At 37.2% G+C, this 14,973-nt stretch overlaps 3 protein-coding genes and 1 long non-coding RNA gene across 4 annotated transcripts; 1 reads left to right on the top strand and 3 right to left on the bottom strand.

The window, feature by feature from the left end:
- Window positions 1-261: 261 nt before the first annotated feature.
- On the bottom strand, window positions 262-3,401 carry LOC140036832 (glucan endo-1,3-beta-glucosidase 9-like). Its single transcript, XM_072079774.1, has 2 exons — window positions 2,908-3,401; window positions 262-1,537 (listed from the first exon to the last, which is right to left on the bottom strand). Exons 1-2 carry the CDS (start codon window positions 3,264-3,266, stop codon window positions 421-423), a joined length of 1,476 nt encoding a protein of 491 aa, XP_071935875.1. The 5' UTR covers window positions 3,267-3,401; the 3' UTR covers window positions 262-420.
- Window positions 3,402-5,046: 1,645 nt separating this feature from the next.
- On the bottom strand, window positions 5,047-9,844 carry LOC140036834 (uncharacterized). Its single transcript, XR_011840408.1, has 6 exons — window positions 9,484-9,844; window positions 9,262-9,338; window positions 9,106-9,140; window positions 8,195-8,995; window positions 8,045-8,112; window positions 5,047-5,362 (listed from the first exon to the last, which is right to left on the bottom strand). It is a non-coding gene; the product is annotated as an uncharacterized lncRNA (long non-coding RNA).
- Window positions 9,845-10,522: 678 nt separating this feature from the next.
- LOC140005999 (cinnamoyl-CoA reductase 1-like) lies at window positions 10,523-11,908 on the top strand (the record flags this gene model as incomplete). Its single annotated transcript, XM_072047479.1, has 4 exons — window positions 10,523-10,783; window positions 10,928-11,100; window positions 11,226-11,411; window positions 11,774-11,908. Coding segments are annotated over exons 1-4 (612 nt in total), but the record flags the coding sequence as incomplete, so codon positions are not given.
- A 7-nt stretch (window positions 11,909-11,915) lies between these two features.
- Window positions 11,916-14,032, bottom strand: LOC140005998 (transcription initiation factor TFIID subunit 15b-like; the record flags this gene model as incomplete). Its single annotated transcript, XM_072047476.1, has 4 exons — window positions 13,507-14,032; window positions 13,227-13,377; window positions 12,279-12,909; window positions 11,916-11,987 (listed from the first exon to the last, which is right to left on the bottom strand). Coding segments are annotated over exons 1-4 (1,128 nt in total), but the record flags the coding sequence as incomplete, so codon positions are not given.
- Window positions 14,033-14,973: the final 941 nt, after the last annotated feature.

Here is a 14,973-nt window from a genome sequence, read left to right as displayed (position 1 = left end):
GGCACCCCACTCAAGTCTAATAGTAAGCATATACCAATTCATAGTAAATCAGGAACCAAATGGCCAATCGTCAACAATGAGTTTACCAATTCCAATTGATCTACGTGAGTGCCAGGCAAGAAGGAAAAAAAAAGGAGCCAATTTGCAAAATCAACCCCTTTCTCTTCTTCTTTTGTTTTTTGTTACTTTGTATCCATGTAAATGCGTGCATATACTCGAGGGAAGTCTGAAGACGCCCTTTTTCCAGGAAGTGCCCAAGCGTAAAGGGGATAATCTATCATCTTAGTTGCACTACAAATCGAGAAAAGAAAGGTACAAAGCTCAGAATCAGCTGATGCAAAGCGTCAGCCAAAACAGCAGAGAGAGCAGTCTGAGAGCCGCAAATATATTAGATAGACTTGCACGCTATTAAGGAAAATCTCACCAGATTACGCATACTAAACACAACAACATGGTTGCAACTGGTGAGATAAACCAGTGGAACTGAGAAGACCTGCGAAGGGACACTGAGAGTGAATTCCTTAGTCCAATCATGAACCGACAATTTTCAACTGAAGGATCAACTGTAGTTATCAAGCCCAAGCCCCCAAAGTCACAACTGTCTGCACTTTGATCATGCTGCTGATAGAAACTATTGAAAGCATAGGAAACATTTCCAGGCCAAGAAAGGTCAGAACAGGAACCATCAGGTGACAATGCACTACAATCCGCAGCAGAGCATGCCTCCAGAGCATGTGCACTTATATTGGACAAGTCTTTGTTGTTATTCACAACACACCATTTGGGAGAGAGGTACTGGACATTCTGTGCATTTATGAGTTTTCCGGAGCCATGGACAAAATCAACCTGATATTTTGCTTGACCATCAAAAGTGAAGATGCCCCAGTGCCTCTCAAAATTTCCGGGAGTTCTGCTTCTCTGATCTTCATCTAATAGGCTAAATATGTAAGTCTCCACTGGCAGATCTCGAGGCCTTAGTGGAGTTCCTAATCTGCTATCAAGGTGGTCCACCAGGCCTTTCAAGAAAACCTGAGCTACAGATGAGGTAGCATTTGCAGCTCCATCTGTAGGCCAACCAATTTGCCCAATGATTATATCCATCCGAGGGAATCCAGCTGTTGATAATGCCATTACAACTGTATCGTAGCTCAAATCAAAGCTGTTTTTGTATGATCTATGACTGTCATTACGGGGATGTGCACCTTCTCGGAAGAGAGCAAAGTCCAGGGAAACATTCTTATTTTGATGATAACTCAAAAAAGGGGAAATGCTAACAAAGAAAGGAGATCTGTGCTTGTTCAAAAACGTGAGAACTTCAGCCATGGTTTTGTTGAGATCTGGCCTAAATTGTCCTCTTGATGGCAGGCCAGATTCCGACTGGAAAGCGTCAAAGCTGCACGGAGTGACAACTTTTACCTTGTTTGCCAGGTTAACTTTGACCAGAGCTGTCTGGATGTTGGCAGCAGCACCAACTACAAATGGATAGAATTGCTCACCAAAACTCTGGAGAAACGGATCATCTCCAACAGCAATAAACCTGTAAATATGAGATTCAGCAGCACGTAAATCCATTGGATGTCTTTGAATGTAAAGCAACACCGATTGATCTCCTACAACTCATTTTTGGAGAACCCCCTCAGACACACATCATACAGAAAGTAGAACATAATTTTTCTTAAACACAGTTAAGATAGCATATACCCTTACAGATCCGTGTAGACACAGCAATCACATTGTGAACCTAAGTTTCTTTGTCTAAATTAAGAACAATAACAGCAAGATTTTGAGTCTAGTGGAATATTTGCTATGAGCAAAAGCAGCAAAACAGCAGCCTGCATCAAAACCTAGCTTCATAAAGAAATTAACACTAAATAACTATAAGATACATTAATTGAATCAATAAGAGACAGGAAAGAGAAGCAACTGTCATGTAGGAAAGAGAAGCAACTGTGATGTATTTTTAGCAAGCAGTGGAATCATCCAGTTAGCTCAAAAGCCTCAGAAATGAAGGACTATAGAGTAAAAGTGCACTGCTGAATTTTTCTATATCTCTAATCCATTTCAAACAGCCATCACTGATGCAATAGCAGGAACCCACAGAAGTAGACTTTACAGGCTGATGTATTATTACCTGAAAAATTCCTAAAGCACTTGATAAAGGAAACCTCAGAAACAGAGAGAAAGGAAATAAAAATAAGTCCTAGACATTGCTCAATAACGTGCTCGAAAGCATATCAAACAGTGATCTTCATCACATAGGTCTCCCGTCGAAGAGTCAAAGGTTGACAAAAAGTATGATAACCAAAAAAATCAACAAATGCCGTGAATGATAAAGTAATTCACTGGAAAATCTTCTTAAATCAATCAAAATCCATTGGTTCTACACTTCTCTTAATAGGGTCTTCATTCATTTGAGAAGGAAAACATGATTAACAAATTAAAATGCCTGGATTCAACATTTCATCAATTCAAAATGGAATTATGCAGTAATGGACGCTAATAATGCTCCGTTGCACATACAGTAAATGAAAATTGGAAGAAACGAGAAAAAAAAAATATGAAGCGCTATATGTTCTATCCAACAGGTTAAGTTTCAACTGCACTGAATGCAACCATTAATTGCTGAATTCTACCCCGTATCTTTTTCTGGAAAGCATAAAAAGAAGACGCAAGAATCTAAAAATTGAGAGTTCCACTCCAGAGAAGAAACCAGTACTTCAGCATTCAGAAACTACAGTCCTAACTCCCAAAGTGAAGCCAAATTTCAGCTTAATAATGATGCAGATATGAAAAACGAAGGGGTTCCCCTGCTGAGAGGTTTACTTCATCCATTAACTACAGCACAATGACTGTATACTGTAGCTGGAACCAGTTCGAAAATGAAAAGTAAGAATGAAAGAAAAATACTCTACACGGACAGAGCCGGCACCATCAGAGACGTAGCGGGTGAGATTATCGTGGACCCAACTCTCAGCAGCCTTAAGAGACGAGTTCAAGCTACGAAGCATAGAATTGGGAATGCCAACAGTTACGTAAATATTAGAACCCGCAAGAGCCTGGAGGACATCTGGGTCAGCATCAAACAGCTTCACTTTAGTGACATTATTGGCCTTCAACAGTTGCACCACCTGGGCCGGGGGTAGAGGATGTGACGCCGAGGTGCCCCAGTTCACACCTGTAGCTATAACCCTAGAGAAATGGACGATACTCAACAGGGTTAGTAACTGCAAGGCAGTGTAAAGAAATGGGAGGGTTGTTGAAGCCATTGATGGATGAAAGAGAGTTTTCCTCGGCAACTTCTGCTTATTGAAGCATTGTGGACTTAAGCCGGACTAGGGCGATGATGGTAGAGGGGAAGGAGAGGACAACAAGAACAGCACGGGTCCGGAAAAGTGCAGCTAAAAAGCTGGTTCAAAATATTTAATATGAATGGTCGGAATTTTTGTCACACGACAGCACTTTGACTAGTGAAATTAACTCCTTTTTTTTTTTTTTTTTGTGACGGTGCTAATCCAGTTCGCGGTGAGGTGGATGACTTGTGGTGTTGACTTCAAATGCACTTATTGACAAAAAAAAAAAAAAAAAAAAAGACATTACATGTTACAAAAAAGGTCCCTAATATAGAGCTGCAGTGCTTTTTTTTTTGTCCAAAAAAGAAACAAATTAACGGAAAATCCTACCTCTTGATTTTTTTTTGGAATTTTTTTTTAATATTTTATTAGTTAGACGTACGGCTCGTATGGATTAGGTGTTTTTTAGTATGTTTTTAAAAATTTTTACTATAATGATATGTATAAAAAAAAATTTTTAGTGTAGATAGTTATGTGTTTTAAGAGGAGTTTTTGAGGGTGTGTTTTTGGATATTTTTTGAAATTGAATTTTTTTTGGAATTATATTTTAAAAAATGAAAAACCACCCACCACTTCCTTTGTTCTCTCTAAGGTGATGCTAAACTAAATAACTCAATTCAAACTTGCAAGCTACTCGGTCAAGAATCCAACTCGAACTCATTTTGATCACATTCGAGTTCGAGCTACTTGTTTAAACTCATAAGTTGAGTTTGAACTCCAATATTTTGTAATCGAATGTTCGATGAGGCTAATCGAGTTTTTTATAATATTTATTTTTTTATATTTGTTATTGTGAAATATCAGTAATATCATTTATTTAAAATTACATGTAAAATATTAGTTTTTATTACGTAATTTTGATTGGACTCGATTGAATTTGATTATGCTCTATTAGATTTAATTAAACTCGAATTCGAGCTCGAGTTTAAGTTACGTAAATTGAAGTCGAACTCGACTTCTAAAATCTCGATTAGTTCGAGCTCAATTATTTTATATTGAATCGAGATTGAGTAGTGCACTATTTGAGTTCAACTTGATTCAAATTACGCTCCTAATTCTCTCCCCCCCCCCCTTCCTCTTCCCTCTTCTCCCTCTTCCTCCTTTCTTTTTCACTCCCCTTCTCTCCCTTCTACTCTGATCACGGCCCAAGCTCTGATTGCAGCCCATACTCTATTAGAGTTATTTTTAGAGTGTTACTATAAATTTCATATCTAACCTTGGGTTTGTTTTGGACAGCTGATTATTTTTTCAAATATATTTGCTTGCATTATCATTATAATTTTCAATACAACTTTTTATCTTTCCAATTATCTTTTTGTCTCACATACATCACATCACAAAAAGTGCTACAGTAAAAATATCTCAAATAATTTATTTGTGTTTGGCATACATATCATGATATATCATAGTTGAATATTTATTTTTCCATTTAGTTTTTTTTATGAATTTATCTCTACGTATTCATCATCTAAATCTAAAGATATATCTTCACTACAATGGTCATATGATAGAGAGGTCTCTTTATTGGATAACTACACCCCCAGGTTTGAGGTTTAAATTTCTTTATGGTAGCACCGTCGTGGACTATAGCTTTACTAATGAACTAGGTGGTGACACCGCGCACACATGCCCAGTTAATGTTTGGCTAGTAATGTTGGTGAGAATGAAAATTAGTGAACTACTAAACAGAGTAAAATTATTTGAGCAATACAGTTTTGTTATAAATATTCAATAGTCATCCAAAAGAGGTTCTAGTTCTACAGGTATTCTAAATATGAAAATCAAACAAATTCAATTTTAGGCTTGAATATTTAGGTTGTTGAAGCTAAGCTGATCAATGCCTAGAAGAGCATCCAAAAAGTATGAAGTTATAATGCTGAACACGGTAGCTCGAGATAGCCTAGAATCTGACAGATATCAACGAAAAGTTCCACCAAATTCATCCGAAATTGAACAAGGCCATCAGGCAGATCAATAGCTTCTCCATCATCAATAAACATAGAATCGTTCATCTGTCCAAATGACTCCAAATTAATTATAATCCAAACAAAAAATGAGGAAAAGAAAAGAATCTTGCAATACATGTATCTGAAAACAAAATTATTCCCACAGACACTATTTTCTGAAAATGGCAATATGACAAAAAATGAACTGACATATGGACTCTTTCTCCACTGCTGGCCTATTTTCCAATTTGCAGGGAAGTGTACAAAGGATGAAAAGATCACACATGCATTGCAACATAGCAAATGATTAAAAGGTCACACATAAAAAGATTAAGACAATACCTCAAAAAAAACCAAAAACAATGAGATTTGACAAAATTTCTTGATGATATTGATGCAAATAATCCATTAGCATCTTTACACTTCAAGTGTACAAGAGGTAATTTTAATGTTTCTAAACAAAAGAAAAAGAAAATGTCTCGAGAATAAAAAAAGCAATAATGACAATCTTAACCAAAGCCAACAAGAATAAATATACCCGGCAGGATAATGCATCATCAGTGGAAGAGTTCAATCAAATAAAACTTAGATCTGCAGACACATTCAAAGTGTAATGCATTTTGAAATTATTCTACCCAAAGTAATGGTAAGCTTAACCAATGATGGTGCTAATTCCTCCTTGTTTTGATTTTAAAAACTTCTAACTACTGCCCTAACTTCTAACTACTTTTATTATTATGCAAAACTGGTGGTCTTAAATTGTCCAGCAAATCAGAAAATCATGATTAAAATCAATCAGTAGTTGAAAGACAACTAAATGAACTTCATTTAGCATACAATTCCATTTTCCAAAAAGAACAATCTTTGTTATTTATTTCCACCAAATTATAGAAGCGAAACGAATGTGAGAAGTAGTCCACTATTTTTCAATACACACAGATATAACTAAAAAGTTGATAAATGGAGTAGCACAAAAGTATAGAAGATGGAGAATGAAGACCAATGACAATATAAATGATGGAAAAGGAGCTTGAAAATATGTTTTATTGTTATCCCTGAATCATGTTTTGATCAATTTCAAGTAGGTTCACGGCTTTTGACATCACACCTAATACCTTCTAGAGGAAACTTACACATACCCACCATCTCCTTTAACAATAGATTGTCAGTAGATAGAGGAAACATATAGCAATACAGAGATTGCAGGCCGAACATAACTTAAAGCTTGCTTTCTACAATTATTGATCTCTAATATAAAGTAACAATATCGAAATGTAGATCATTAGGAAATGACAGGCCAGCATGCAGAGAGGCCTCAATTAACTCGACCCCCAATTCAATGCTAGCTACCTTTGTTATAAAGACATAGCATAAAATAATGTCAGAGAACCCTGGACTCCTCTCACAATGGTCAGGCCTGTAACATCATTCAAACTTGGTTTTAAATTTATTGGAAAGAACGTTCCTATTATTGGGAAGATTTACACAGAAAGCATAATGAGCACGATATACATTTTTTTCTCTAATCAATAAAAAAAAAAATTTCTTCTAGAAGTCCCAGATTTTTCCCCAAATGGCCAAACCAAAGCCATAGCAGTGATCCTTCAACACAAAAAATATGTATAAAACCCATCAGAACTTCCACACACAAGCATGCACACTCCCTAAATGAGAGATAAATTGTAATTAATGTTACCATTTAACCAGACTGGAGACATGAACAGCGGAGATAATTAAGGAGAGAACATTCGAAGGTTCAGTGAACTACAAAGAATAACTCACTAAAGATTAAATCTCAGCTACAATTGATGATCCCACTTCCACAAGGGCGGTTAAACTTAAAGCCCATCCAGCCTTCTAACAAAAGTCTTCATACATTTCTTGTCCTGAGATTTTTTGGTAGTTTTTCTGACAAAAAGGTGGGATTTTGCATATAAGTTTCAGTAAACAGATTTGGATAAATGAGTATGTGGCATATTTTTCTCTTTCTATTTTAGATAAATCATGAGTGTCCAAGGTAATTGCATTACTTTAAGCTTTAAATGTACACCATAAGCGCTAATTTTAGCAAATCCAATGATAATTAACATTCATATCCCAAAATGTAGCTCCTTTAGTATTTAATTCCCACAAATTGAAATGAAACCCCAAACCAAAAAGTATAAATGATTAAGCTGTCTACCTTTATCATTTGCTTGTAAGCTATTAGAATCCTCAAACAGTCTCATCAAAACCAAATCTTATTGTCAGTATAATAAATAATTGCACAATGAATAAACCAGAGAAAAGTGAAAACTCAAAGCAAAAACAATCCGATGTGATCCTAAGCATTCTCTGATCAATTACTTTCAAGCTCTTACCATTTACAATGAGTTCATCAAAATCCAATTTTTCAATTATTCTAATAATCAATCCACAAACACTGATCGTACTTACACAAATTAACAAAAAATCACTTAAGACTGTGAAATGTTATGATTTCTTCTTTATTTCTTGCTTTAGATTCAATAATAGAAAATCAGATTTTAAAAAGAGGCAAAGAAGAAAAAAAAACTCAGAAAAACTGCTTAAGTTACAAAAAAAAAGTAAAAGAAAAAATGTACAGTACTGATTCAAACCAGAGATCCGTTATTTCCCTTCATCTGCTTCACCTCCTTATTTTCATTTCAAAAAATCAGATTAAAATGTATTTTAAACTAAAATAAAACCTTACAAAAACTGATTAAATTAAAATAAAAATAAACTTACAGAGCCGATGAGGATGAAGAGCCATATTTTTCTTTTCATCTACTTATTCTTCTTCTCATCTTCTTTCTCTGATCAGGGGAAAAAATTAAATGAAAAGACTCATAGAACCAGCTTAAATTTCACAAAAAAAAAGTAAAAACAAAAATATACATGTTCTGATGAAGATCCATTTTCTCCCTTTTTGCTTCTTTTTTTCATGGCTTACGTTTTTCTTTGTCCCATTTCTCTTGCTGTAATATAAATCGAACAGATAGACATGATATATGGAAAAAAAATTGAACTCAAACAAGTGGACATTCGACAGTTGGACTATTGTTGGCTTGTCCCGGTGGAAGAAAAGCAATGAGGGGTAAAAGAGAAGAATAAATGAAAAGAGAAGAGAGAAAGAGGAAGAGAAAGATGGAACATTTTATGGTCTCGAGCCCATCAAGCAAAAGACAAATCGTGTGGTTCAGAAAAAGCAACAAAAATTAAAGGACAAATAATATAGGCGGAGGCGGTGGTTTACAAAGGTACAACTATCCTAATAAGAAGATAAATAAACAAGCATTTGAACTGCAATAGAAATCCTGTTCCAACAAATGACAAAGGATTAGCTTTAAAGAAGGCTCCTCGCAAGAATCAAAAGGCCAACGAATTCTACAAAGAAAGGCATACCATACGGATGTAAAACAGGCAATCACAAGAATAGAAAGAAAAACTAAAACAGAAAGAAAAAGGCAGGAAGTTTAAAATGAACTCACCGCAACGGTAAAAGCATATACCAGCAGCATTTATAAAAAAATGAGAGAAAAAACTTGAAGTCAGTTCATAAAAAAGACAACGTTACAAAAGCGCTTAGATAACAATAGTCCAACACACATAAATATGTAGCAAGAAACTCACTGAGGCAATTTTCCTACTAATCGAAGCTATTTTCATCCCAAAAAATTGCAAAAATCTCTTCTAAACCTGAAAATCAAGAAGGCTACCAACAAATAAAAATAGTTCAAGCAAAAAAACAACAACAGGCTATCGATTTAAAAAATCATTGATAAAAACTATTAAACATAACCTCAAACCTGAAAAAGATGCCTCCTTTCTCATTGATCCCTTGCTGTATTGGGAAAAAACAGAAAAATCCACAACACGGTTTCTTCAGAAAGCAAAAAAAAGTATAAAAGAACTCGGGCATAAGAAAGTGGAGGAATTAGAAGAATCAAAACTTTCAAGCATACATAATGCAGTTTAGAAAGGGAAACAAAAAGCTTGCAAGATCTCATCAGGTCACCGGAGGTAATTTCCAATTTGTCACCTGCAACATCAGAAATATGTAAATAAGACAACTACAACCCATTTTTAAAAAAAGGAAAAAAAAAAGAAAAAAAAATGAGGGCTAGAGAAGTTCTGCAAAGAAAGAAACAAGAACCTTAAAAAGTATAAGGAGGACAGGCACATACCAATGTAACGGGGACAAGCAACAAGTTTCATCATCACAACCACCTAATCTTCGGGAAGGAAGGAACAGAAAGAAGGCGTGGAGGAAATGTACGACTCCTGAATACACAGTCATTTTGGAGTGGACTGGCCAAGGAAGCAGGTTGGAGTGGGTAGAAAGGAGGTGATGACTTCCACCGAACGCCTGCAGACTAACACAGTAGCAATAAACAGGAGGAAGGAAAGACGGGGACGAACGAGGGGGAAGGAAAAATCAGGTGCAACCAAGGCAAATTTAAAACCAATCAATTTGTGCCACATCACCATCAAACCAATCCCATGTTGCCACGTGGAGGACGACCACGTCCGACGTGGATCCCGAGCGTCCACCCTTAGTCTATGTGTTTAATAAGTTAGCATTGTTGGAATTCATATTATAACTAGCATTTGCTGCTGGAGAATAAACTAATTAAAAATCGAATAACATACTCAAGAGGGCATGAGCTCTAGTATCATAGGGATATCTTCGAAAGACTGAGATCTCATTGGAAATGTCATTTTTTATGTAGTCTCAAAGAAAAATGCCATTTTTATTGAAATTTTTTTAAAATATTTTTTTACGAATATATTTTTTAATTTCACATATATCAAATTATTACAATATATTGTTTTCATAAAAACTTCAAAAAATAGGAATCCAAATGGATTATAAGTTTTGGTAAAAAATTATTTATAATGAGACTTTAAAATATCCTTTTAAATTTTAAAAAATATCAACAAAAATACATTCAACAGGATACCGGTGGCGGAGATGTTGGTGAGTGGGCGATGGTGGAGGGAGGAAGAACCGGCTGTTTTGAAAAATATAAGAGTGTTTTAAATTTTTTTACATAAACACTAAACATTTTTTCTAACAAATAGTTTATAATAATTTACAGTAAAAAATTTTAGACACACACTTTTAAAACAAATCATCCGAGCTGACCGAATTGCAGTTTGAGAATTCAATTGTATTGTTTTATTACCCCAAAAAAAAAATTTTTGTATTGTACAGTAGAATGTTTTTTCGAAAGCAAGCCAAGGGAATCTTACACTATTCACAATTTCCTCTTTTTCGTAGGAGATAAGACATGGGAGGCGGTCACTGGCTAGGATGTGCTGAGAATTGAGTAACCATAATTTACGGAGTAAATTATTGTTGGAAGATGGCAAAGAGAGAAGAGGTGGTCTGTGTGACGGGAGGCAGCGGCTACATTGGGTCTTGGTTGGTCCGTCTCCTGCTTGACCGCGGCTACACCGTCCACGCCACCGTCAAAGATCTCAGTAAATATTCATATCCCTTTATCTTCTATAGTAATTAACTCGATTTTATCACCCCCTCCCCAAAAAAACCAAAGGGGCCCTGATTCTGGGGAGCTAGCAGTCAAGTTAGTTATATTAGAAACTAATTTCAATAAATCGGTGCAGAGGATGAGAAAGAGACGAAGCATCTAGAAGCATTGGAAGGCGCTGAATCCCGTCTCCGGCTGTTTGAAATCGATCTCCTTAACTACGACTCTATTGTCTCCGCTGTCACCGGCACAACCGGCGTTTTCCATCTCGCTTCTCCCTGCATCGTCGAAAAAGTTGACGACCCCGAGGTCTCCTCTTCAATTCTCACACTTCATTTACTTGCTATTCGATACTACTTGTCTCATTATTAATTAGTCTAACTGGTGATCATGGAAATCCATATTCGCTGTTTCTGGTGTACGCTTGATTAAAGAATGAGCTATTGGCACCGGCGATAAACGGCACCATTAATGTGCTGACGGCAGCGAAAGAGCTAGGAGTTCGGCGTGTGGTGGTCACCTCGTCTATATCCGCAATTATCCCCAGCCCTAATTGGCCTGCGGATAAGGTCAAGAATGAGGAATGCTGGGCAGACGAAGAATACTGCAAACAGAAAGGGGTAAAAGATTTTTTTCTTTTTCTATTCTGGTGATTTCAGTTTTCTAAAGTAATGGTTTTCCTACTTTGTTTGATCAAGTCCTTATAAGGGTTTTGCATCTCCCACAGAATAAAGGCAAAATCTTTTTATCAAATGTATCAGATTTCTGCGATGGAACTGCATTCTTTTGGCAAAAATGAAACAGGAAGGAATATGTAAAACACTATGTTCTTTATCTCCTTGGAGATGCACACAGCCAATTGAGTATAAAATGTCTCCCTTTTTCTTTTCATCATCAGAATATGTATACCGTACACTTGATTATATTGCTGGAGCCTCGATTGCCATACTGTCACACAATAGTCTTCTTCTTGTTTGTGTAGATACTAGTATTCTTTTATGCTGGATGTCCTGAGCTTCAAAACTTTGCTGGGGATTTACCTGATGTCTTTTGGTGGGACAGGTATGGTATCCACTTTCTAAAACACTGGCTGAAAAAGCTGCATGGAAATTTGCCAAGGAGTGGTCATCTGTGTACAGTTTTATACTCCAGGGCCACTGATCTTTATAACCTCGCTTTTGTTTGATCCTTGCAACCTAGCAAAAGAGAAAGGTAAGAACCCATTTCTTTTTTATTCATGCATCAACTACTGTATCTATGTACCTGCAACAACTAAAAGAACTTGAACATAGCATAATCTGCTAGACCAATAAATAAATTGCAAGGTGATTTAATAAAATGAGATTCTCCATTTAATGTAACAATCTTTCCTTCGGACATAAGTATTTGGGACAAGATGTATAATTCCCAGATCAATTTGCAACAGCAGGCCAAATACGATTTTTATATCGTTCAAAATAATAAGCCGAAGGAAATTTGCATATTACTTGTCCAATGCTTCCAAAAAGTTCTTGAAGTTCTTCAATGGTCACATCTGGAGGCAAATTTGAAATGTAAATTCTCGAGTTGTCACACGCATCCCCACAGTTTTCATCACACTGCTTCACTTTAACAGGAGCTTCAGCTGGAGCACCACCATATCCACCACCCAGATTCCGTGGACCACCTCCGTAGCCTCCATCATAGCCACCAGGTGGAGCACCATATGATGGAGGATATGAAGAAGGCCCCCCACTATAGCTTGAAGGTGGAGGAACAGCATCTTGAGCATAATTAGGGTTTCCACCATAACTGCTAGGTGGTGGTGCATAGTTACCACCATGTCCACCATAAGAAGGAGCTACAACAGGGCTCTGACCAAAGCCACCATCATCTCTTCCTTGACCATAACCTCCATCACCTCTTCCTTGACTATAACCACTATCCTCTCTTCCATGACCGTAGCCACTGCCTCTACTGCCTCCACCTCTCCCACCTCGATTATTTCCATATCCTGCATTATTGCCATCTCTATTATAATTACCACCACCTCTGTCACCACGGTCACCAGCACCAGCAGGAGGGAGTGCACCACATTTGTTACACTTATCTCTTCTAGCAAAGTTCAAATTCCCACAGCTACAACCACACAGGCCAAAATCAATGACCATTAACATGTTTAAAAAATGATAACAAGGTTTTACCCTCTGCTTCTTTTATGTCACATACTTGCTATAGCTTCTTTGTACAGAATGACTGAAGTCAGCACAAAATTCACAAGTTAAGATCCAACATAATACAATCTTATTAGGTCCTTTATCCTTCCAAGTAGCATAGAGATAATAACGTAAAGAACAATCTCAACAAAGTAATTAAGACACAGCACACTTTCTGAGGGGAATAAAAGGAAAAAAAAAGAAAAGAAAAGATGAGCACCGGAAACGGTAATAGGTTACCTTGGGTTAGGACAACGCCAGTCCCCATCTCTGCCACTTCCACCACCGCGGCCACCTCCTCTACCGCCACCTCCACCACGACCTCCGCGGTCCCCCCCTTGGTAGCCACCACCACCCCCACGATCTCCTCCTTGGTATCCACCACCACCACCTAAAATGAGCAGATATCGAGGAAACAAGAGAAAAAAAAAAAAGCTTAGTGCAAAAAATGTTTAGTGAACTTGAACGTTTAGATAGAGTAGCGAAAAACAGAAACAGAAGTGCACCAGGTCATCATTACCTCGATTCTGCATATTACCGCCGTAACCACCACCTCCTCTGCCTCCACCACCACCACCTCTACCGCCTCCCCGGCCACCGCCGCCACCGTATCCTCCACCGCTTCCTCCATAACCACCATCTCCTCCTCCAGAGCTACCGTAGCCTCCTCCTCCTCCTCCTCCTCCAGAGCCACCGTAGCCTCCGCCGCCGTATCCTCCAGAGCTTCCGTTACCTCCATAACCTCCTCCGCCCATAGGCGGTGGACCAGATCCGTCGCCTTGTTGACCGTACATGTTTTTTGATATACGATGTCGGAATAGCAAAAGAGAAAGCGACGCTCAGAAGGAAAATTGGGTAAGAGGATAAAAAGTGGATTTAGGGTATTGTATTGCTTTATATAAAAGGACAGCTCGAGACTGGAAAGAGGATATTTTCTTTTCTGGTGTTGATGAGCGTCCAGCAAATCAACTTGTATGCTGTTCTCGGGTCCACGGTAGCTTACATGTGCCGCTAAATTCTGAACGGGAAGGTACGCGAGAGTGGAATCCAACTCCGTTTAAGCGTAAAAGGGCCAAAGGCCTAATGGTAATGGTTACCTTTTCAACCCAATTGAGCTATTTGTTTTTAACCCCTCAAAAGTAACAAAGCCCAAATATATATATATATATATATATATATATATATATTAACAAGTCTTTTGCAACATATTGAGTAGTAAATAATTTTTTTTTTTTTTTGCATTGAGGGGAGATATTACAGTCTCTAAACCAAAACAAATTTCTGAGTAGCAACCCCCTATGATTAGTAAATAAGTTTCACCTGATAATATTGAAAATATTGCGCCTTTCACAAGAGAAGTATACATATCCTCTTTATTATGCTAAGGCCCCATTTGGATTGCATTTTTCGTCATTTTTTATGGAAAAATTACTGTAACGATTTGATATATGTGAGGGAAAAAAGTAATAGGGAAATGTGATCACGGAAAACGACGTAATTTTTCGGCGAAAACAGCAATCCAAACAAGGCAGACTTTGGGCTTAGACAAGAAGCTCTTACTTTTAAGAGAAACCGGTGTGAACTTGAATCAAGCTATGATAAAAGCAAGCTTTGTAAAAACATGGAGTAACATATAACTCGTTGAATAAATCAATCAAGTTTGAACATTTTAGCTGGTACCACCAATGGTGGAGGTGGAAGGTCAAGGAAAAATCACGTCAGCTTCCCTTTTCATTAAACTAGGTTAGAGTAGATTATACAAATATTATCGATGTGACAAAGAAAAAAAATCAAGTTTTAACATTTTAAGTTTTTGGCTTAACGGGATTTTGTCTACACTACTGATACGTTAAAAAGGCAGTACATCATGCCACAAATCTGCTCAGAAAGTGCAGTATACCGCGGATAGAATGCTCCTGTAAGGTGAAAAGTGGAATAATTGCCTAAGTCCTTTATAACTCGGTAACTTTTACCTGGTTGGTTGCAC

Source organism: Coffea arabica, chromosome 1c (assembly GCF_036785885.1).
Source record: "Coffea arabica cultivar ET-39 chromosome 1c, Coffea Arabica ET-39 HiFi, whole genome shotgun sequence".
In the NCBI taxonomy this organism is placed as follows: domain Eukaryota; kingdom Viridiplantae; phylum Streptophyta; class Magnoliopsida; order Gentianales; family Rubiaceae; genus Coffea; species Coffea arabica.
This window is presented reverse-complemented; position numbering and strand designations above follow the sequence as displayed.

What these genes read in the sequence shown, in the direction of transcription:
- LOC140036832 (XM_072079774.1), bottom strand. Translation starts at nt 3,266, where the DNA reads ATGGCTTCAACAACCCTCCCATTTCTTTACACTGCCTTGCAGTTACTA. An exon ending in GCCGGCTCTGTCCGTGTAGA is followed by an intron (nt 1,538 to 2,907) that starts GTATTTTTCTTT and finishes TCATATTTACAG; the next exon opens with GTTTATTGCTGTTGGAGATG.